Here is a 25,082-nt window from a genome sequence, read left to right on the forward strand (position 1 = left end):
TTGTGCATGCATGGCCAGTATTCTGAAGGGATGCTTAACATAAGTATTTAATTTTGATATGCCAGAGGCCACGGACCAAACTCCTTCCAAAACGTCAAAGACCAGATAATTCACAGTTTAACCAGATACTTGGTTAACGCTTTTATTCACCACATATATCACATGCGTTTTCGTCCTAACCAAAGGACTTCATCAGACAAACTACATAATTACCCATCAACTTAAATACTTTACACAACAATTAATTTAATTCAAAAACCAATAAAATCCTTATTTTAAAATTCAAACAGACAAATCACATTACACATTCCTTGCATATTAATGCCTTCCTTTTAAAGTGCCTTGTGCATTAATTGAGTGTTACCCTATTTACAATTCAAGTCTTCTACTAACTATTTAAATATTTAATTATACAACATTAAATAAATATATAAATGAATAAATAGTTTTAAAAAAACTTCATATTAAAATGTTAAAAATTCATATTATGTTCTAAAAGCAGAAGAATTAATAGTTTTTGTAAAAAAGCGTAAGTTGAGTCTATTTGGGGTTATGTATTAGTTGTGAGTTTTTTAACCAGTTTTCAGTATTGGAGAAGGCCTCTTGGGTTTTAGTCTGGAGTGTGGGGGCTGAGCAGATCAGTGTAGTATCTTCTGCATATTGGACTACTGTATCTTGCTGAGTGGCAGTGTGAAGGATGTTTGTAAAGATATTAAATAGTAGGTCATAGACTGTATATATGGTGTTTGTAAAGATATTAAATACATGGGCAGACTACTGATGGGGGTTGTTAGGGGAAGTGTTTGCGTGTGTGTATGTGTGTAGTAACTAATTTATTTACTGAATATTTAATTTAATTACAGCAATTAATTTAATTTTATTTAATATAAGACATTTTTTGGGGGGGGTACGACGATGTTATGACATCATGTGATGGGGGCCCCAGTCCAGTGTCCTGCCTAGGGCCCCATATGACCTTGATCCAGCTCTGGTATGAGTGGTTACTTACCCTGGAAATGGATTTGTTATTTATATCGATATATATCAATCCTGTTCAAGGCTAAAACTAGTATACAGGAAAATTGGTAGGCTTGGAAGGCAGTCAGTGAGGAATGCTCACAGACAGGGTGTGCCAGAAAACTACCAGGCCACCAGAAGCCCATATTTGACAATTTGGAAGGGGGCAGGAGGGAGCGAGATTGAACTAGATGCAAATCAGACGACATGAATCGATCATTATGTTAAATACAAAACTTTTGTGTCCAGTGTCGTCTATTTTTGTCCAATTCCATTACAGGACAGATTTCCAAGTTGTTATACCTGGGAAGTATAAAGGAAGGACGTTCCTGAAAATGGATGAACCAAAGAAGAAGCATGATCTGGACTGTACATCCAATTTATGGTGAGACACAAAACTGTGGACCAAGTTGCCATGGTAAAAATATCAGCAATATGTAGTCTACTAGAAAAGACTGCTGATGTGCCCATTGTCCTTATAGAATAAGACTTAGGTTTAGATTGTAAAGACATGCCCTTTTTATTGTAAATGAAAGAAATGCAGTCTGATAACCATCTGGAAAGAGTAACCTTAGCATCGTAATTTAGGCTTTGAGAAAGCAACAAACAATTGATCAGAAGTTCTGAATGGTTTGGACGTATGAAGATAGAAACTAAGTTGGCGATGAATGCTCAGCATATGTAAAATGTATTCACCTTTGTTTGAAAATTTGGGGAAAAAGATTGATATGTTTATAGACTGGTTTAAATTAGCCTTGGATACCACCTTAGGAAGGAAAGATGCATTAGTTCTCAGGGAGTCATTGTCTTTGTGGGAAAAAAAAAACAAATAGGGAGGTTTGCAAGAAAGCACTTGCATCTCTGAAATCCACCTGGCTGATGTAACAACCACCAGGAAAATTGTCTTCTAAGAGAGATTCAAATCAACTGATGCTGCAAGTTCAAAGGGTTGTTAAGTCAGTCCCTGCAGCATGACAGTAATTTCCCAGGGAGGTACTGGATCTCTGATAGGTGGTCATGGGAGAAAGGTTCCCTTCAAAAAGGCCTTTGAGATTCTTAAGGAATCTACAGAGTTGTCATTTTCTGGAAATGGAAGAAATACAAGCAGAGAAAGGATCTAAACCTTTAGACATAATTCAAGTGAAAAAAAAAACTTTTCCATTTACTATGGTAGATCTTACTGGACTGCTTTTGAGACTCTGATATGATTTGGACAATTGAGGTAGGGAGCCTGGCATCTCTGGATAAGGTTAAAACTGGAAGAACCAAGAGACTAACTTCATGCAGTCCAGACAGGTGTGTTAATAGGTTTGTATAGTAATCTAAAATCAGTGGTGGATGTACTAGTAAAGGCCACAGGAAGCAAAACCATGTCTATTGTGTCCAGAAGGGGGCAATGAGGATCACTCTGACCTTGCACATTCTTGCTTTCTGCATGAATTTGTGCATTAAGGGCAATGAGGGAAAAGCATAAAGGACAACTGCTAGCCAGTTGTGGACTACAGCATCTCTCAGTTCCTATCCTTGCAAAGGAATCAGGGTGAAGTATTTGCTGTGCTTTTTGTTCAGGTACGTTGCAAAAAGATTGCAGTAAGGCTGGCCCCAGTGACAGAAAATAAAGGGTGTCACTTTTGTATTGAGGGACAATTCATGAGGAATTAAGATAGTTCTGCTTAATTTGTTTGCTAGCACACTGGATGCCTCTGGTGTGTGCATTGCAATCAGAAAACTATGAGAAGATAATGCCCACTGCCAAACTGTCATGGCCTCTTGACACAGGGAATAGGAGCATGTTCCACTTTGTTGATGCACCAGACTACCAATATGTCATCTGACTGTATAGTTATAACACCTTTGGGGAGGACATTGTGAAATGCCTGCAACACTAGGAAGACTGCCCTCATCACCAAGATATTGATATGAAGGTTGGCCTCTGTGTGTGACCAAGTACCTTCAACTGTCTTCCCTTCAAAATGCCCTTCAACCCCAGAAGGTATGCATCCATTGTCACTACAGCCACAGGAGGATCCATATGGAATGGGCGTCCATCTGTCACTGAAGGAGATTTTATCCATCGGGAAATGTGTTGTCTGCAGACTCAAGAGAGCTGAATTTATGTATGAAGTGGATGAATGTCTTGGGACCACTGCAGTCCATTGAAGCACTCTCATCAATATCTTGCTCATGGCACCATGAGGGCTGTAGAAGCCATTAGGCCTAAGAGAACGATAATTAGTCTCAAAGGAGGAGAAGGGTGGTGGAGGACTTGAAGGGATGTGAGGTGCAAGGAAAGCACCTTGGAGTGGGGAAGCCTGGCAATCTATAAGCATGAATCCAGGTGGCATACAGTAAAGTCTATTTGTTGAGTAGAAGTAAGATGGTGTTTGGTTAGGTTGCATCGGATGGACCGTAGTTCTTGCATTAGATGGAGCAAAAGGTCCCAATGGTTTGAAAACCAGTTGTTGGAGGTAGCGGTTAGCAGCCAACAGTCAATGTACAGGAAATATTGGATCCCTAGCAGGTGAAGATGTACTGTCACCACTACAATCATCTTGTTAAATACCCTGGTGGCTGAGGTGAGACCAAAAGGCAGGGCTCTGAATTGATGATGATTGTCCCCCAGCCAGAAATGGAGAAATCTCCTTGAATGCTTCTCTATCTTTACATGATAGTATGTATCCTAAAGATTATGGGGCACATCCAATCATCCTTCCTCAGAAGAGGGAAAATGGACTGAATTGTGACCATCTAGAATTTTATGTGTTTCACATATTGGTTTAAGTGACTCAAGTCCAAGATGGGTCTGAGGTCCCCTGTTTTCTAGGGTACTAAAAATAACCTTGAGTAGATTCCAGACTCCAAATGATCTTCGGGGACCAGTCGGACAACTCTTTTTTTCTAGCAGCTTGGAAACTTCTGCTGCTGCAAGGTCCCACTGTGTAGAACATCAGGAACTTTGTTCTTCTTCATAGGAGGAAAGAGGGAATGGTGTGGAATAGCCTCTGGAAATAATGTTTAGCACCAAAGAATCCATTTTATGTTTTGTCAGGCTTGTGAGTACAGAGATAAGAACCCCCCTGACTGCCTCCAGAGTGCTGCAGTTGGGCAACCCTTCAGGGGTGTCAAAAGTCCCATGAAAGCCCTGGTTATGTTGTCCACCTCTGCCTCTAGTCTGATGTCCATTGTAATTGCCTCCTATTCTGCCAGAGAAGGTCTTTCACCAAGAGTACCCTTTTAAGAGCTCTTTGGTCAGGTCTCTTTGAAATTCGGTGGCATACACCAAGTACTTCAGCATTCTACGTGTGAATGTCACTGAAGTGTACATCCAGTTCCCAAAGCAGTCCATAGCCCTACTGCTGGGGAATGGACTAAGGAACCTTCCTCCGATAATTCCTTTTTAATGGCTACCACTACCACCATTGCATCCACTGGTGGACCTTTGCTCCAATGTTTTCTCTCTTTTGGTACTGCCAAAGTCCTGTCAGGTTTTTGGGAGTGGGTTCCATCACATCACAGTCCTTCCATGCTCATTGAGTCATGAGATCAGTGAGTGGGTCAATGGTTGGTACAACCCAGGTCGATGCTGAGCATGAACCAAAGACGCCAGAAAAAGACTCGTCTGGTGAAGGGTTATTGGTGCCCCCCCCACTTCATCATTTCAATAAACACACAGAAGATGATGTCTTCTGAAGGGGATCTAGGGGATACGTCACCATTATCTAAGCCTGTGCCATCAGTGAAAGACTCGGGAGAAGAGTCTCTGTGCTTCTGCTTGCACATCTGTTTCTTACAAACTGGTTCCAGAGGGAGATCAGAAGGTTCCGAATCCAAATGGGAGCTAATGCAAAATGTAGCCTGAGAAGCCTGTGCTACTGACTGTCCCTGTCTGATAAGTAGACAGGAAATAGAAGCAGATTCTGTATGGGGTTTGGATGGAACCAAACTGGAGGGATGTGCCTCAAAGGCTGAGGACATCATCAGCTCCATAGGCCTCTTCCTATTCTCAGACAGAAAAAAAACCTTGGAACCAACTAGTCTCGAACCCAAAAGCTGATCTCAAGGCTGAGCTATGGAGTGCCAAGGCACTGAGGGAAAGGGATGGTTCCAACAATTTCAGTATCAAACCATTCCCTGACCCCCTCCCCCAGCTCATCCCTGAAGCTTTGGCTCTGTTCCAGATCTGAACATATCAGTCGAAAGAGGAATGGAAGTTGTTGGAATCAAAGTAACTTGGACTGTTGGCTCCGGAAAAGGTGCTCCTGGACTGATCGGATCCAAATTAGTTGTGTCCAAAGGGTGGAACAGGACCAGAGAAGGAAGAGGAGGGGTAGTTGGCCCAAGACCTAGTACAATCCCAGAAGACGGTACTGAGAGAACCCCTGAGCTGAATCTGCATTCTAAGGAACTTCCTCATCATCCTGTCAACATCTTGCTTGGTCAGGCTTCTGGAAGACCGTGCAGAAGAAGCCACAAAAGGTGGTCTTGAAAACTTTCGCTCCTGGAGGATGGGTGAGTGTAGTCTCAGACTCACCAGGTCCAGCCAAAATGGGGACCGAGAAGATGATAGACAGATCTGAAAGACTATCAGCTCCGACCATCGAAGAACTTTCTGATCCGACCTGCACAACAATGTTTGATTTGGAGAGTGCTTCCTTGACCTTTCCAAATACAATTTTTTCCTTCTTTTTCATCTTCTCCTTTTCTTTCTCTTTGTGTTCCCGTTTATCTTTTGGTCTCTTGTCCTTGTTTGCCAGAGAGGAGACTACAGAGGAAGTAGGAGGTATTGCAGACCCTGTCTGTGGAGGAAGAATTCCTTTGACAATGAGTTTCTTCATCCTGGTCTGGAGAGCTCTGGAGCTAAAAGAAGTACAAACCTGACAGTGAATGTTAAGATAGGCAGCACCCAAACAATAAACACAATGCTTATGTGGATCCTGTGTGGGAGAAGCTTGTGTGCTTGTGTCTACATTCGGAGCACATCTGAAACCCTTGACTGTCTGCCAAAATGGCCACTATCACTGTAAACTAAGTACAAACTAACACACACACATATACTAAGAATATGAATATGTATATGTATATACATTTTATATATATATATATATATATATATATATATACATATATATGTAGATATAGATAGATATCTCAAACACACTATTCTAAATCCTGTGAAACACTATAAAATACTATAAAATATTATAAACATGAAAAAGAGCACACACTAAACTTTACAACCATAATATCTAATGAACTAGCTATCTAACCTAACTTTAACTCTAATTTTAAATTCTAACCTAAATTATACACCCAGAACTGGAGTGAAAAACCTCAATGTAAAGACAGGAATGAAGTACAAGAAGACATATCCATGAAAAAGGATACAGCAATGGCAAGCCCTCATAAACATGACCGAATTCTTCAGGCAGCAAGTGAGATCTGGGGTACTGAGGCGAAATAGAGGGAATTATGGGTAGGGGAGGACTCAGTGCTCTGGAATCGAGAAGCTTCAGAGTCGGTGTCAAGGTCAGATCTGATCAGATCCTGTAAACCATAGTTGAATCAAATGAAAACAAACACTGGATCATCAAACATGTTCAAATTAAGTGTCTTGCAAACATTTGCTCTCATAACCAAAGGTGTAGGTAGCTATTCTGGCACCCAGTGCCATTCTCAGATCTGCCCCTCCTTAACTCTATGCTGTGCACCAAAAAAAAAAATAAATAAAAAATAAAAGCACCACATATTTGTCAAGTTAAAACAAGCTCTTCTTTTATTTTAACATGTAGCAAACTGTCTTCTATTTTTGTCGCAAGCAGCTGCTACAGTTTATGCTATATACAGAGTGCAAAAGCACTTCAGTTCAGGTACAAATGCAATAATGCAATGAAGACCCAATGGCATCTGCTGATCATGCCAGCTAACACTTTGAGACTGAGGCAGCTGGCCCTTCACCTCACTGCTCATATCATCTAGATTAGTATAAAAATTAATCTATTCTCATTTGTACTGGCCGAAAATTAACACATACAAAATAAGCATAACATAGTACCTCAAAAATGTGACATAATTTTCACCCTACAAACAGTAAAAAAGAAAAAAACTCATAGATGTAACATACTATTTTTAAAGCAAAGAAGGTGGCATACTATACCTCGCCAGCAGTCATTTGTTCTGTGGATTACTGTCAATAACTCATTTGGTTCTGCTGACTCAAGAACTTTTACCATACGAAGTGCATATGCTTCCTCTAGCTTCTGAAACAGTGCACTGTTTGAAAAAAAATATATACAAATAATTTTAATACTCAGACTTTTCTGGTAACCATTCTGCTTGACTATGAAAGGGATAGCTTAGATTTATTGCAAAATGTTTCAGAGCGTCTCATTTATTTTCTGTGCAAAAAATCAAGGGTTTTCATTTCATAGCAGAAATTAAACCATTAGTATTAATAGGAGTGAGCTTTAAAATGCACTACAGTTAAATGATATAGTTAGGAAGAAGTTATGAAGCTAGGAAGAGATTTTAAGCTTGTGCTGCAGCAAACTATACGACTGTTTCAAAAATATTGCCTTCATGTGGTCTCAAATTCACTCTGCTAAAATGACCTACAAAACAGTCTTCCAGTCTTAGAACCGTCCTGCCATTAGCTTGGTTTTACAATCGTACATATCACCCAGATCCCTAAGATCCAACTGTATGAAACTAGCCTGATTCTCAAAAGTTTCTAACTCACAAGGGGCTGCTCTCTACTCTAACTGTGTTGCTAAACTATGAAATACTCTCCCCTTGGGATGAGACAAGGAGAAATACTTTTAGACTTACACTAAAAAACAATGCCCAACACTGTGCAGAACTAATAGACATTGATGTTACATACACTGACATGGAGGACATAGCCAATCTACTTGCAGCTAAATTTAACTCTAGCTTGACCCCCTTATCCTCTTCTATATTCCCACCTCTCATACCCACATCTACACCCCCCATCAAATCTTCCATGAACAAGTCCTCAAGGCACTATCTAAGGCCAAGAGCACTGCTTCTATGGGTCTAGATAACATAGTGGTCTCCTTACTGGCCAACATAAAACAGGACATGTCAGATATTCTATACAGGCTATTCAGTGCCAAATTCCAAACAGACTTTGTGCTGAAGAAATGGAGGACAGTAACCGTCATCCCCTTCTACAAACGTGGGGAGGCAACTGACACAAGAAATTACAGACTCATAAATCTGACTAGCGTCATCTGTAAGGCTATGGAAAGGAATATTACTGAATTAATAATAAAGACATAGGCAACCTACAAACCCTTGACCCAAGTCAGTTTGGATTTGTTAAGAGTAGATACTACCTAATTAACATGGCTGATTTCTTCAAGAAGGTTACTGAAGCAATGGATGAGGGCAACTCAGTACACGCTGCATATCTAGACCTCACAAAGGTGTTTGGCACTATCCCACACTTATGTACCATACAGAAACAATCCCAACTAAATACAAACCCCAGTCTATCTCACTGGATAGCAAACTGGCTCATGAACAAAATCTAGGAAATTAGGGTGGGCTGTTTTGTCTCCTCCAAAACACCTGTCAATAGTGGTGTACCCCAGGATTCAGTCCTTGGCATTTACTTCTTGGAGGACAAAGATACGGTTAAGGGTTTATGGCTGATCAAGTCTGCAGATGACTGTAAACCTGGGGGCATCAAAACCTCACTAGAGGACACCAAGATAATCCAAGAGGGCCTCCCCAACCCGATAGCTGCAGTCAAAATTATAAGTTATGTACTTACCATAACTTGGCATCTGTGTTGTCCATTTTCATTCTTCCTCACTATTGGGTTATGGATCCGATCCTCGGATCTGACTCAGATGCATTTTTCACAGGATCATAGGAGGTTACTAGGCTATTGGCCCTGAGGCCCTTATAAGCCTACCCAAGAGTTTAGCCCATGTTTAGCCAAATCAGCACCTGATGTTCCTGTCCAGCAGGGACACGGGTGGAATGCTAGGGGTATATTTTCTGTTTCCCATTCAGTTATCCAGGTTGCGCTTAAAAATGGGTAAAGAGGTACTCTGATTGATGTGGAGAGGGAGTCTATTCCATAGATGGGGGAGTCTCTGGGGCACAAATCTGTCCCGCCAACAAGTCTTGTTGAAGTCACAGACCAGGTTGAGGCCATGCATACAGGTTACTCAAGTGGAGCTTGACTTGCGGATATGTAGCAGTCCCATCAAGGTGGGGTCCATGATCACCTTGTAAGCCAGACAGAGGTCACCTCTGAGGAGTCTGTATGAAACTGCAGATGTTTAAGGCCGTGGATTCTCCTGGTGAGGAACCTCTGTGGTCTCTCCAGCTGATGCATGTGCTTTGCAAGATACACGCCGAAAGGGGCATTGTACTCAATAATGGGCCTTATACGGGAAGAATACAGGGATGTTATGACCTCCTTGTCCTTTGATGAGATACCCTTACTTATGAGGTGGGCCCTGTAGAAGGCTTTCCATACAACGGAAGCAACATGGTGGTCAAAAGTCAGGTTGCTATCAACCTGGGTGCCCAAATCTCTCACAACTGATTGTGTGCTTGGGATGTTGTTATTAATGTGATAATTTGTGGGGACGTCACTCTCCCCAAAGGAGATGATGATACATTTTCTGGTGTTCAGCTTGAGGCCATGTTTCTAGCCCCAGTCATTTGTCTGAGTGAGACCCTCTTGGAGGATGTCCACATCACTAGAGGAATTGATGACAGCACCCAGCTTGCAGTCATCTGCAAATTTGGTCAGCCATAGCCCAATAGATTTGGCCTGGAACTCCGAGAAATATATCCCAAATAACAGAGTCCCCAGGACTGAACCCTGGGGTACGATGCTTGCTATGGGTCTATTGCTTGAGGTGGCTTCCCTTGTTTTGACTAAGTGGGTTCCATCAGTGAGCCAGTTTGCTAACCATCTGGTAACATATGGATTGATGCCTAGTTGAGAGAGTTTATCTATTATGCCTGAGTGGGGTATAGTGTCAAAGGCTTTGGCCAGGTCAAGGTAGGCGGTGTGCATCATCTTCCCCTCGTCCATGGCTTTGGTGACTGTCTCAAAGAAGTCGACCATATTTAGAAGACATGACCTCACCTTGATGAAGCCAAACTGTTGAGATCAAGTGTTTGGAGTCTACCAATGTCCTTGTTAATGAGGTCCATGACAATCCATTCCATGGTCTTGCAGATCAGGCTAGTTAGGCTGATGGTTCTGTACTTTCCCGGATTGGTGGATGCTCCATCTTTGTGTAAAGGGATGACAGTGGCTGTCCTCCGCCCAGCTGGGATAAGCCAGTACTCATGCTTTGTTGGATGGGTGCCTAATGGTGCTGCAAGTTCTTGCCTGAGTTCACGGAGGATGCAGCCTAGGATATCGGGTCCCATGGAGGCTGCATTTTTTGCCTTTGAGAGAGCCGTGATGACCTGTTCCCTAGATATAAGGGGAAGGGGGCAGGTACTGGGGATATCCTGATTTACTGATGGGGGACAGAGGGGTAAAGTTTTTGCTGAATCTGTTAGCCAGCAAGTTTGCTATAGCTACGACATTTGTATATGTGGTGTCCTTGACCACCAGTTCTGAACATATCTGGGTGCTTCCTTTGAGGTTGTGGACATATGTGAAGAAAGCCTTATGATTGTCTCTAGTAGATGTGTCCTATTTGGACTCGAAGTTTGCTTTGGAGGATTTCACTAGTGCTCTTATTTGCTTCAGGCTAAGGAAGACATTGCTTCCAACTGGGCACCAGCTCCTTCCTGGTCTTGAAAAGCAATTGTTTTCCTTTTGTTATAGAGTTTATTTATTGCAGATGTCCACCAAACAAGTTTACTCTTCCTTGCGGAGGATGATTTAGTCCTGTTGGGTATTCCTGATTCCATGCATCTATATAAATGCTTGTATAGTGCATTGGTGTAGTTTTGGATACTGATGCCAGTTCCTACAGAGGGAGAGGGGGCTGTGAAGCTGTTTATACCATCCCTCAGGAGGCTGTAATCAGCTTTGGAGAAGTTTTTATGTCTGATCTTAGCTAGAGGGGGTTGGGGAAGATGTTGACTTCGAAAGTGACCACTTTATGGTCAGATCATACCAGGAAGGATGATACTATAGGAATGCTGCAGTGGTTACTCATGTTGGTTAATTCCAAGTCCAATATATTAGCACTTCTTGTGGAGGTACTGACTAGCTGTTCCAAGGTATTTGCATTGACAGTAATCAAGGAATCTCTTGGCATTTGTGTTCGGGCATGACTAGTTTTTCTAATCTATGTTTGGGAAGTTAAAGTCACCCAGGATCAGGGTAAAGAGTTGAATCTTGATAGATTCGAACAGGTCCAAATAGGCGGACTGGGCATTTTGAGGGCCGGTAGCTAGCTACAATTTGACTAGGGGTCTTGTCAATGGTTAACTGCAGCTGCAGTATCTCCTGTGCATCATACTGTTTGACCAGCCTGGAGGTGTGTATGTCTTTAATGTATATTGAAACTCCACCGCCTTTGACTTTACTACCCACAGTTTGGGGTCTGAATATATAATAGGATGAGTAACCAGGTAAGGCTGGGGTGCTCTCTGCAGCTTTGAATCAGGTTTCTCTGACTGCACAGATGTCAGCATTTTACAGGATTATTAGGAATGCTTGCAATGAGTCCAGTTTCATGTTTAGACTCCTAGCATTTAGCAGCATGACCTTTAATTTATGTTTTGTTGAAATGTTTATGTTGGTAGTTTTAACCTCATCACTTTTCCTAAAAAAGGCACTATAGGGGAGGCAAGAGCCTTTGCCAGAAGCCTGAAGCCCAGGTGAGACAGATGCAGGCCATCTCTGGCAAAGCATCATGGTCCGTCAATCATATCTTTCCAGGCTGTCAGGTACTGGATCCCCCTGGAATGATACCAGAAACTAAGCCAATTGTTAAAGTCAATCATATTCTGTTTGCATTGAGGCATCATTCTGGGTGATAGCAGAATTCTGCCTGAGACTAGGGACATACCTGTCTGGGAGACATAATCAGTGAGCTCAATCATGTCTCTCTTAATATAGTCCAGAGAGGTACATCTCAAGTCATTCACACCAACATGGACTAAGACAGAGTCATAACAGTACCTGTTGTTGAGAGACTTGAGTGCTTATGTGATATGAAGGATTCTGGCACATGACAGACAACTAACCGTGACTTTCTCCAGCCTGGTGAGAAGCACATCTGTGTGTCTTACAATGGAGTCTCCTATGACTAATATGTTGGGTTTATGGTGAAGCCTTAGTGGCTGTGAGGCACAGCTGTGGAGATCACGTGTGTTTTTGCCTCTGAGGTCTCCTTTGTTTGGGTATGTTTATGTGGAGGACCTCTGCATATGTAGGTGTGTGTTGTGTAGGTGTGGGTGGTGTTTGAGGTGTACTGATTGTGTTGACAACCTTTTCGGTGCCAGATATACTGGCTTGAGGGGGACAGAGCTTGGTCAAACAAACAACAAATTGTGTTCCTAGGTGGTAGAAGTAGATGTTTGTCCATGTACATGAGGCAGTTGCTACACTGTCTCAGGATGCCCATATCAATCAGACTAGTAGGACAAACTGTAGGAAACTGTCCATCCATATTTGTCAGAATCTGAGGGAGAAAGGCTAGGGAGAGCTAAGGGGTGGGCCTAAAGCCCAAGTGCTTAAACCAAAACTAAGAGCTTAGAATAACACTTAAATTAGACAGGCTATAAATGAGCAGTAATAAATGCAACAGAAAAGATGCAGTTGAACCCTTTACAGAACAGGCAGCAAGTAGCATGTAAAAGCAAAGAAAGTTGAAGTAACAGAGTAGTAGGAAGAAACATAAATTAGAAAAATATAAGCAGCTAAATAAAGTGTCTTTTTTTTTTATAAAGTAAAAATGGAGACAGCAGAAACAGAAGATAATTCAAGGTTAAGGGACTAAGGGGTTTGGCCTTCCCAAATGATCTCTGTATTAGGTAGAATGGGGTCTATATTTGAAGGCCGAATGTTTAGGTGATCGAACACCTAAACATCGATCTTCTAACATCGAACTGCACAATGTCGAACGTCCCAGTGAAACATGTCCCTTGGCCACAACACAAAAGACATTACTTTACATCTAAATTAAGTGGGGGGCTTTGCCTCCCACACCCCCCTAACTAAATATACCAACTCCGAGATCACTCAACAGTAGGGAAATAGCAAACTCCAGTGAATGGCCAAGGGAAATCTTTCCTGCTAAATCGCGTCAGCTTTTTTGTTTCGATATTAGAAGATCGATGTTTAGGTGTTCAATCACCTGAACATTTGGTCTTCTAATATAGACCCAGTAGAATGAGCTAAAGATATAGGACTGGGAGAAATGTCCCAAATCAGATTTACAGTAGCGGCGGACAACTGCAAAGGCCACAAACTTTAAGAACACAACAGCAATATGGTAGAAGGGCGGGAGAAAAAATTTTAAGCAAAGATCAGAAAACAAAATTCAGCTAGCAAATATATAAATAATTCAGTCAAGCAAAAATAAAGACAGTGCAGAACACTGAACAGTTAAAGTGCCAAAAATATGCTTCTCAGCTCTATATTTCCAGATTGTTTGAGAAGCACTCTCAGTCAGAGCACAAAGAGATTCTAGTAATGATATGCAGGAATTTACAAAAAGCTAATATCTTTATACCACCAAGACAAAAGCGAAACCTTGAGACAATCAGATAACACAAATGCTGTTAGACCAGTTTTACCAACTTTAAGAACACAACAGCAACAGGGTGGAAGGATGGGAGATAAAGAGTTTTAGCACAGATCAGAAAACAAAATTTGGCCAGCAATTATATAAATAGTTCAGTCAAGCAAAAATAAAAACAGTGCGGAACACTGAACAGTTAAAGTGCCAAATATATATACTTATTAGCTCTATATTTTCAGATGGTTTGAGAAGCACTCTCAGTCAGAACACAAGGAGATTCAGGTCCCAGTCTCAAGCTCCTCTCTCTACCCACAATGCTCTATACTCTACCCAGCTTCCTAAGATTGAGTTTGTTGCTGAACCATCTTATATGATAAAGACACCAAATAAACCGAAGGAAACAGAAAAGAAACCAGAAGCTCAAAAATATAACATAATGTTCCTATAAACTTCATATATCCTCTAGGAACTCCTAGGCTGGGGGATGGCTGGGAAAGTGAGGAAGAATGAAAATGGACAACACAGATGTAAAGTTATGGTAAGTACATAACTTATAAATCTGATGTTGTCCTTTTCATTTTTCCTCAGTGATGGCTCGGTTGGCCTCAAGGAAGGATATGCGGGAGCAGTGTCGAACCAAAAGAAGCCTCGCTTCTGGAGACAATGTCCAATTTGTAATGTGTCACAAAGGTATGAGATTTTGACCATGCGGCTGCTACACAGATATTATCATTGAAGGCTCTAGAGAAGAAAGCAGCAAATGTAGCCATAGATCTAGTAGAATGGGTTTTGGGAGGACAAGGTAACCACAGACCATTTTTGGAATAAATCAGTGATATGCAGTCTGTAATGCATTTAGCTAGTGTAACCTTAGATACTGTGTGGCCTAGCTGGTTGGGCGAAAAGAACACAAAGAACTGGTCAGATTTCTTGTGGTGTTTCGTTCTGTTAAGATAAAAATGTAAGCTGCCTGTGAATATCAAGAAGATGTAACAGATATTTGCCCTTATTGGCAAAATTCGGGAAGAAAACTGGCAATTGTATGGATTGGTTAATGTTAGACTCCATAGCTACTTTAGGCATAAAGGAGGGATTTGTATGAAGGGAAACTCTGTCTTTATGAAAAATAATATAAGGTGGTTTGGAAGATAGGGCCTGAATTTCTCAAATTCTTTTAGCTGCTGTGATGGCCACCAAAAACATAGTTTTTCAAGAAAGGTACTTCATTTCACAATCACTAATTGGTTCAAAGGGCTTCTGAGTTAGGCCTTGGAGGATAACAGTGAGATCCCACAGAGAAGATGGGCCTTTAACCGGGGGTCTAAGTAGAAAAATTCCTTTCATGAAAAACTAGCCCCTTCCTCAAGAGAGAAGTAAGAAAAAGAAGGATGGCTGAGACTGGAGTCAAGAAAGGATTAATGTTTTCCCTTGGTGGCCCAAATGGCAAATCTTTTCCATTTGCTTTTGTATACTTTTTAGTGGAAGCTTTCTGAGAAGCCAAGGCTATGTTTCGAACAGGGGAAGAAGGCCTGGACCTTTTGACAATCATTGGAACTGGAGAAACCAAGCAGTCAGTTTGAGGGTGGATAGTTTCTGATGTAGGCCGTCTGATGGGTGAGAAAGGAGGTCCTGTCTGTGTTCCAGTATCTAGGGAGGATATTTTAGGTGAGACCAGAGGAAGGGGAACCATATCTGATGAGGCCAGCAGGGGGCAATGAGGATGACTGAACTCTTCATCTGTTTTGCTTTCTGTAGAAACTTCGGTACCAGTGGTAATGCAGGATGAGCATAAAGGAGACCAGAGCACCAACTGTGAATCACAACATCCCTCGGGGACTCTCCCAGAAAGGAGATCAAAGAGAAGTACCTGCTGCATTTGTTGTTTTGAGGGGGCACAAAGAGGTCACAGGTTGGGTAGCCCCAGCAGCTGAAAATCAAATTCACTACTGAGTGACTGAGGGACTACTCGTGAGTGATCAGAATGGACCTGCTGAGTTTGTCTGTAGGAACGTTGGACTTCCCCGGTATGTGAGTTGCAATTACAAATCAGTCTGAAGATATCACCCATTCCTAGACCCTCATGGCCTCTCTGCACAAAGGATATGACCGGGTTCCTCCTTGTCTGTTGATACACCAGACTACTGACATGTTGTCTGTATGAACTGCAATAGTTCCTAAAAGGAGAACATCCTGAAAGGCTTGTAACGTTAGCAGGACCACTCATCTACAGAACATTGATATGCAATCTGTTCTGTATGTGAGTCCACGTGCCTTCGACCATCTTTCCTTGAAATGCACCCCCCCCCCAGTTGGGAAGCGTCTGTGGTTACAGTGGCTGTGGGGGAAGGAAGTAGAAATGGCCTCCCAAGGAGAGGAGCAAGTCATCCAAAAGAGTCCACCATAGTAGATGGCTTGTGCAAATTGGTGTTAATTTGATAGGAACAGATACAGGCTGGTAAAGAATAGACAACTGAACAGCTAGGGTCCACTGGAGAACTTACATAAAAAACTTGCTAATGGGACTAGAATGATGGCAGCCGTCATAGATCCAAGTATTAATCTCGCCAGTGGAGATGGGAGGTCTAGGCTTGTTTGTACTTGGTCTCTCAATGTTTGAATGGAATGGGAAGACAATGACACTACTTGATTTGTTGTGTCCATGAGAACCACAATGAATTCCAAAGTTTGTACTGGGGATGGATATGATTTTTCCAGATTTACAGTGATAGCAAGGGAACTGGATATCTGAAAAGTACAGTTTTGTACCTACCATAAATGTAGATGTTCGAAGATCCACATTGCTGCAGTCCTAACACTTGGGTAGTCCGCTGTCCTTGGTCGGCCGAATATCAAAGTATAAGGCTGGCGTCAGGCGGCGCATTCGACTGACTGACGGAGGGGCGGGTGAAATGCGAATGACCCGACGTTATCCTCCTCTAAGGCTGGCGTCGGTCAGGGGTAGCATTTGACTGGCGTCAGGGGGCACCAATGTACAAAATGCTTGCATGACATTTCTTGCCCCAGATGTCAGAAGACGCTAAAAATAAAGGTCAAAACCAAAGAACAGCAAACAACCAGCCAACCACCCCTGCACTAACTATATGTACAATATATACAATATACACAAAATGTACAACCCAACCCACACAACCCTCTAACTACAGAGGGAAGGAGGGAGGGCATAAATTGCTGCAGCATGTGGATCTTGAACATCTACATTTATGGTAGGTACAAAACTGTACTATGTTCTTCATCTCACATTGCTGCAGTCCTAACACTTGGGTAGAATCCCAAAGCAGAGGTAAGGGAGGATGGCTAACTACAAGGAAGCAGGAGCTGCCAAAATGCCCTGCAAAACAGCAGTGGCAAAACCAGCCCTGGACTTAGAGTAAAGTGGCAGGTGATAATGCCTAGAGAAAGTATGTACAGAACTCCAAGTAGCTGCCTCCAAAATATCCTTGGAAAAGCTGTTGAAGTGGCAGTAGCCCTAGTGGAATGAGGCCTAATCCCAGCTGGAATCTCCTTGCCATGATGGGAATAACAGAAAGCAATGCAAAACCCAATCCACTTAGAAATAGTTTGTTTTGATACAGGCTTGCCCTGAGAACTCAAGGCAAAAGAAACAAACAACTGCTGAGACTGCCTGAACCCTTTAGTTCTGTCCAAATAATAACGCAACTGCCTGTGGACATCTAAAGTGTGCAAAATCTTTTCCCCTTTATTTTTTGCATAAAAGTAGGCAAATGAATAGTTTGGTTTAAAGCCACACTAGAAACCACCTTAGGCATAAAGGAAGGATTAATGATACCCTATCCTTATGGAAAATCAGGAAAGGCTCAACTGCCATAAGGGCCTGTAATTCAGAAACCCTTCTTGCAGAAAAGCAGTCTTCCAAGATAAATATTTCAACTCAGCAGTAGCTGCAGGCTCAAAAGGTTGTAGAGTGAGTTTCTCCAACACAAAATTGAGATCCCAAGCAGGGGGGTCTTATATTCTTTGCCCCTCTAAGAAATTGCTTGAACAAAGGATGAGAAAACAATGGTGGGTTGCAATCATAGTGAGCTGAAATTGCTGCAGCATGAACTTTAATAGAAGAGAAAGACAAACCTTTGTCCAGTAACTCAGTAAGATATTGAAGAGCCACACTCAAATTAGGCTCAGAAACATCAAAATCTTTTGCTGCACTCCAAAACAAAAATCTCTTCCATTTGTCTGCACTTTCCTTGTACTAGGCCTCCTAGCTTCCAAAATAACATTCAAAACTTGCTGAGGAAGTGGAGGCCCACTGGGAGGCCCACTATTCAAAACAGAATATGCCAGGCTGTTAGGTGCAGAGAGTGAAGCTTGACATTTAGCAAATGGCTGTCCTCCTGCAACAACAGGTGTGGAATCGAAGGCAAAGGCCATGGAGGCTTCAGACTTCTCAGTAATGGGTACCAGTGTTGTCGAGGCCAATCCGAGCTATTAAAATCATCCTTGGCTTGTCCTGTCTGACCTTTAGAAGTACCTTTGGGAGGAGAGGCAGAGGTGGAAAGGCATATACATGAAGATTGCTCCAATTGAAAGAAAGAGCATCCACTTTCCAAGCTGTGGGATGAAACCTTTTGTGCAAAACTTTGGCAGCTGATGGTTTAGTGGAGAAGCGAACAGATCTATGTCTGGAGTTCCCCATGACACTGTCAATTTCTGAAATACATGAGGATCCAATTTCCACTCGTGGGGATCCATAATTCGTCTGCTCAACACATCTGCTAAGGAGTTCTGTGCTCCTGGCAGAAACCTTGCCTGAAGATTGAGCTGTAAACTGAGAGCAGTCTCCCACAAAATCATTGCTTGCCTGCATAGAGGATAAGAATCCCTTGCTTGTTGATGTACCACATGACAGTTGTGTTGTCTGTTAGAATCAACACCTGCCCTGGAAGAAGCAATTCCTTGAAAGCAATTAATGCAAATTGGACTGCTAACATCTCCTTCATGTTGATATGTAGATGTTGTAGTCTGACAGGCCACTTGTTTTGTATCCACTTTCCATTTAGATGAGCTCCCCAAGCTTTGTCTGAGGCATCTGTCGTTAAAATCTGACTCGCCTCTGGCCGGGTCACAGAGAGTCCCTTGTTTAGGTGACATTCCTGAGCCCACCACAAAAATTCCTTTTGAATGCAAGGTATTATTTGAATGACAGTGTCCAGATCCTGGCAGTGCTGTGTCCATACATTTTGAGATACCATTGTAGCTTCCTCATATGCAGTTTGGCATTGGGAAGCACCAGAGTACAAGATGCCATGAACCCTAAGGCTTGAAGGACTGTCCTTGCAGTCAGCCCGGACTGATGAGATAGTTGATGGAAGTAAAGGGATAGACTCTTTTGTTTGTCCGGGGTTAAAAGGCCATCTGGGATGCTGTATTCAGTCTCACACCCAGAAAGCACATGTCTTGAGAGGGTACTAGACTGGACTTTATTTCGTTCACAGAATACCCTAGGCATCTTAGCACTGCTATCACATAATCCAAATGATGAAGAAGCTCTTCTCTTCCTTGAGCCAGAATTAGGCAGTCGTCCAAATAAGGATAGATCTGTATTCCTTTTTGTCTGAAGAAAGCTATCACTGGAGCCAGAGCTGAACACTCTGGGCAGTAGATAAGCCAAAGGGCAATGCAGAGAACTGATAGTGAGAAGTCCCAGCTTACTTCCTGCAACTTAGTCTGATAGGAACATGAAGGTAAGCCTCCTTGAGATCCAAAGTTACCATCCAATGATCTTTGCCCAGCAGAGGTAACATTTTGAACTTGGGAATGTCCAGATAAGTGTTGAGGATAGATAAATCCAAAATTGGTCTCCACGTGTTCCCCTTCTTTAGTACTAGGAACAGAATAAAATCCTAGGCCCACTTCTGGCAGAGGGACTAGTTGGAGCAACAGAGAAACCTGTTTGTGAGCCTCTAGTCTTTGTGGAGGAGGAACGTCTGGCATGCCTTTGAAAGGAGGCAAGGTATGGAAATAAAACCTGTAGCCGTGGTGAATGATATCCAATACCCATCTGTCCTGGGTAATTAAACTCCAATTTTCTTTGAAAAGTGCCAACCTTCCTCCCAAAGGTGCTGCCCAGGCTCTGGCAGCTGAAAAGGTAGGTCATTGGGTCTGCAGGACTGCCCCCTGCCCTCACCGGAAGCCTGTGCAGGAGAACTCCCTGTTCTAGGCCTGAAAGAGCCCTGGGCTCTGCCCTTACCACGTCTAGATCTACCCCTAGACTGTGAACCATAAGAAGGATGGCCAATTTCTACTAAACTTTGGAGGCTGGACCTGTAAAAAATCTTTAACAGTCTGCATAGACTTAGCCTTGTCTTCCATTTTCTTTAAGACTGTCTCAACAGGAGGACCAAACAACACATCAGATTGTAAAGGAGCATCTAAAATCCTTGTCTTAACATGTTCAGACAAATTCTGATCCCTCAGCCAGGCGTGCCTAGGACTGACAGTGGCAGCCACCCTAGACGCAGGCCTGTACAGCATCAAAACCACATTGCAAAGAATGCTTACCCACCTGTTCAGAAACATGTACTAAATCTTGCAACTCCTTACAATCAATACCTACTGCCAGAGCATCAACCTTAGACTTCAATAGTGAAAGGAGATAATTTTGGTATTTCAACATGTGAAACTGGCAATTCAGAGCCCTCATAGCAAGAGTGGAAGAAGTATAGACTTTCTTTCCCCATCTATCCAAGGCCCTAGCCTCCTTGTCTGCAGGAACCCGGATAGAAGCCTTCACACCTTTAGGCCCCTGGCTAACAGTCTCTGGGTCTGCCCTAGGACTCTTAATAAGATACTTATGAGCTTCAGGCACCCTGTAAACAGGAGCAGGAGGCAAAGAATCAGGATTAAGAGAAGCTTCTGTAAAACATAGCCCCACTACATCCAAAACAGGAGGTATAGCCAAAGGTCTATGCTGGGGTAAAACAGAAATTCCCTAAGCCTTTTCCTGGAATCAGAGAAGTCCTGACCCTCCCACTTAAAATGCTCCCTCATGGAATGAAGAGTTTCTGAAAAAGAAAAATCCTCAGGAGGAGTAGCAGAAGGAGTAGAATCATCCACATCAGAATCAGAATAAGGAGAGTACTCCTTCTAGTCTTCTCTGAAACATCTGAAGCCTGCTCAAAACCCCCAGCTCAGGATCCACCCTAGGTCTCTTATCAGGAGGGGCATAGAACCCCTAATCAAAGTAATCAAATCTTCTGCCATTTTAAGCATATGCTTCTTGGGCACAGTACCTGAGGAGCTGGGTAACACCAACTGAAGCCAAACCTGGCCTGCCCTGGGGAAGCCTTTGAAACAGAAGCTAGCCACCTTGGGAAGGGAGGGAGTATAGTAAGATGAGAGCCCCTCAGCCTGACTAGTCTCCTGAGAGGCCACATCCTGCAATAATAAGGTCTCACCCTGGGAACACAAAGAAACCTGGAGCCAAAGAACCGGCGTCTGGTACAGGCGGTTCTTCAACTGCCTTGTCCTTGCGCTTCTTGAAGGCGGGCGTCCGGGAGCATCCGGCATTTTATAGTTGCACCGCTTCCCAAAGACTAACCTTGCACAATCCAACCTTCTCTTTATAAAATCTAGCACAAGAGCAAGGAATACACAAAGTATGATAATCTCTATGCGGTATCTGTTTCCACAAATGCAATTATTAACTTTTTCTGACATCCGGTAAATGACTGAGGCAAGAAAAACCAAAATATTAACTTTGAACTCGGTCTGAAACTTCGTCGAAAAATCTCAGAACGCCAACCAGCACTTGCAATACTGCTTCTGCATCGGACCATGCGGCGTCATGCGCATTTGTACCCTGGCGTCCTGCGTCACGTCAAATTGATATTCGGGCCGACCAAGGACAGCGGACTACCCAAGTGTTAGGACTGCAGCAATGTGAGATGAAGAACATCAAATAATCCCTGGCTTGAATAAGCTGATGGCTGACTGAAGCAGTTAGAAGCCAGTCGTCCAAGTACAGAAACACGTAGAATCCCAGCAGTCTGAGATGAGTTGCTACTACTGCCACACATTTGGTAAAACACTCCGGGGACTGTGGCGAGTCCAAAGGGCAGAACTCTGAATTGCTAGTGACTAGCTCCCAGCTGGAAGTGCAGATGACTTCTGGAGCATCTATCCATTTTGATGTGGTAGTATGTATCCTGCAAGTCTACAGAGCACATCAAATTGTCCTTCTGTAACAGCGGTAAGATGGACTGAACCATGATCATCTGTAACTTTGACTTCTTTACATACAGAGTTAGGTTGCTTAAATCCAGAATTGATCTCAGGTCCCCGGTTTTCTTTGGCATTAAAAAGATGTGAGAGTAAGCTATGAACCCTCTTTGCCCAGTTGGGAACTCTTGGATGACTCTTTTTTGCAGTAGTTTTTTTATATCTTGCACTGCATACTCTCTCTGAATGGGTGGAATGTTGGGGAGTCTCCTATGTTTTTCTGGAGGTGGAAGGGAAAAGGGAATATAATAGCCTCTGGAAATTATGCTTAACACTCAGGTATTTGTTGCTAGATTTGTCCAGGCATTTGGGTGTAACAAAAAACGACCCCTGACTGCCTCCAGAATTGAGCAGTCGGGCAGCACTTTAGGAACCCTGATAGGGCTTGTCACAGAAGGGTTCCCTAAAGCCCTGATTCTGTGGACCCCCTTGGCCTCTGAGATGGCGTCTCCCATTGAAACCTCTTTCTCTGCCTTGGAGGAAGAATCCCCGCATTGATCCTGAAAAGACCCTTGAGATTTTCAGAACCATGTTTTCTGACCTCCTCATTGATTTCTTGAGAAAGTTTGGGCACCAGACCCTTCAGAGCTTCCATGCCAACTGAAAGAGGAAGGATAAGCCCTAAGAAGACATTGCTAGGAAAAGAAAAAAAAAACGTGTCCACACCCTGGCATAATAAACACACACACAAAAGGGGATTGAATAAGGCAGCAGATACTGCAGCAGTGATCTTTCAAACATCTACTGTTACAGTAAGTTTCTTACACAACAGTACTATGTTCTTCATACTGTCACTGCTGTATTAGCCTAAGCTATAGGGTTTGATTACTGTAGCTTAAAATTACTGGGAAGTGGAGGGGGAACTAGTTTATAGTGCTTGTAAAAGTATGCACAGAGGACCACGTTTCAGCTGCTACAAAATTTCTAGAGTCAAACCCTTTCCAAAAAGCCATAGATGAAGCCAAGGCCCTAGTAGAGTAAGCCTTGATCCCCTGTCTGGAATAGCCTTGTTGTAGTGGGAATAACAATAGCCTGAGGCAACCACTTGGAAATAGCCTGCTTTGACGCAAATTGTCCCTTCTCCTTACCTTCAGAAGAAAAGAACAACTGATCAGAAGTTCTGAAATATTTTGTTCTGCCATGATAGTATCTGTCTTGTCTGTAGACATCCAAGGAATGAAGTATCCTTGCTCCCTCATTTTTGGGTTCTGGAAAGAAAACAGGTAGATGGACAGACTGGCTTACAGTACACTTGGGTATCACTTTAGGCATAAAAGAAGGATTAGTTCTCAAAGAAACCCTGCCTCTGTGAATGATGAGATAAGGCTTACCCACCATAAAAGCTTATAACTCATACTCTTCTTTCAGAGGTCAAACAATCTTGTTTTCTATTTTAAGAAACTCAAATCAGCCAGGTTAGCTGTCTCAAATGAAGCAAGTGTTAGTTTCTCTAACACAAAATTAGGATTCAAGGAGCCACGTATTTTCTGCAAGGCTTCTTATTTAGCACCCCATTCAAAAACATTTTCATGAGATTGCACTGAAAGGGGGAATCCATGGACATGCATGCTGAAATGGCTGACAAATGAACCTTGATAGAGAAGTAAGACAGGACATAGGATAGTAACTCACACAAATACTGCAAAACTAGAGAAACATTAGCCCTGAATGGGTGCTGGTTATTTTGCTGACACCAACTAGAAACCATTTCCCTTTATGATTTTCTAATAGCAAGCTTTCTTGCCTCCATTAATACTTGCTGCGTATACTCAGAAAACAGGTGTCTAAAAGGTATTAAGACCCTATCATAGGCAGTCAGTTGTATTTGTTTGGTGCTGGGAAGTATCAAACATCCCTGATCTTGTGTGAGTAAATCATGTCTGTGAGGAAGCTTGTGGTAATTGCTCATGGCCAATTCCAAAAGAAGAGAGAGCCAGTGTTGCCTGGGTCAGAAGGAAGTCACCTGAAAGTATAAAAAGCATACAAGAACATTTCTGTCCAAGGAAAAAAAAGTAATATGCCTTCCAGGCCTACTTGCATGGAGTCCTGTTGCAGAATTTTGTTAGTTTGTTTAGGGAAGTGGTAAAAGGTTCTACCTGAGCAATTCCCCACAGATGGATCAAACCTTGGAAGACCCCTTGATTCAGTTTCCATTCATGAGGGTCTGCCTTGGTCCTGCACAGCTTGTCTGACACACACCTTTGTTCTGATGGAATATAAGCTGCCTGTAGGCTGAGACTGTGCTGTAAAGCTATAGCCCATGCTGACATGGCTTGCCTGTATAGGGTAAGGTCTGCTTCTTCCTTGCTTTCTTGTTTATGTACCACATCACTGAGGTATTGTCTGCAACAACTTGAAGAGGTCCCAGGGACAGAAGATGATTCAAAGTTGTGAAACTTTATAAGAGCTAGCTTGTCTTCTTTGTTTGAGTGTTTTGGTCTGCCTTTCTTCTCTCAAAGGCCCTGCACTTTTATACCCATTGGTACTGTTCCCCAAGCAAAAGTCTGAGGCATCTGTTATGAGTGACTTCTTTGGAGCAGAGAGGGAGTATGGGAGGCTTGGATTCTGAGAAATGAGAATGGGTACTGAAGATGGGACCAAAGAGATTTCAGATACCATCGTATCTTTCTCATGTGGTGTCTTGCAAGAGGTATGAAAATCATGGAAGCCATGAAATGCAGAACCCTGAGGAATTCCCTCACTGTGACAGAAGTCTGAGTGAAAAATACTTGGAATAGATCTAAATATAGAACCATTTTTTCCTCTGGAAGAAAAACTCTTTGTACTGATGTGTCTAGTAGGCATCCCAGAAACAAAGTCCTGTGTGATGGAGTCGAAAAAGACTTGAATGTTCTCTTGGCATCCCAGTCTGTGCAGGAGATCTCTTACCCTAGTAAGAGATTTCTGACACTTTGAAAAAGGCTCTGCAGAGATAAGCAAATTGTCTACGTATAGAAAAATATGGATACCTTGTATCCTGTAATGGGCTATAACAGGAGCTAGACACTTTGTGAACTACTTTGAGCAGTGGAGAGCCCAAAGGATAAGGCAGATAACTGATAATGTGATCAAGACACACAAAACCTTAAGAGACACATAAAATCTAAA

General features: G+C 42.6%; 1 protein-coding gene across 1 annotated transcript in view; it reads right to left on the minus strand.

Annotated features, from left to right (window-relative positions):
* The window catches only part of LOC122814628 (spindle pole body component 110-like), a 750,577-nt gene that overhangs the window by 291,039 nt on the left and 434,456 nt on the right, over nt 1-25,082 (minus strand). Inside the window, exon 5 of the mRNA XM_044087100.1 lies at nt 7,172-7,287. Coding sequence (XP_043943035.1) covers nt 7,172-7,287 — 116 coding nt within the window. The remainder of the gene's footprint in view (nt 1-7,171; nt 7,288-25,082) is intronic.

This window comes from Protopterus annectens, chromosome 1.part1 (genome assembly GCF_019279795.1).
Source record: "Protopterus annectens isolate FY-2018-M chromosome 1.part1, PAN1.0, whole genome shotgun sequence".
Lineage (NCBI taxonomy): Eukaryota > Metazoa > Chordata > Ceratodontiformes > Protopteridae > Protopterus > Protopterus annectens.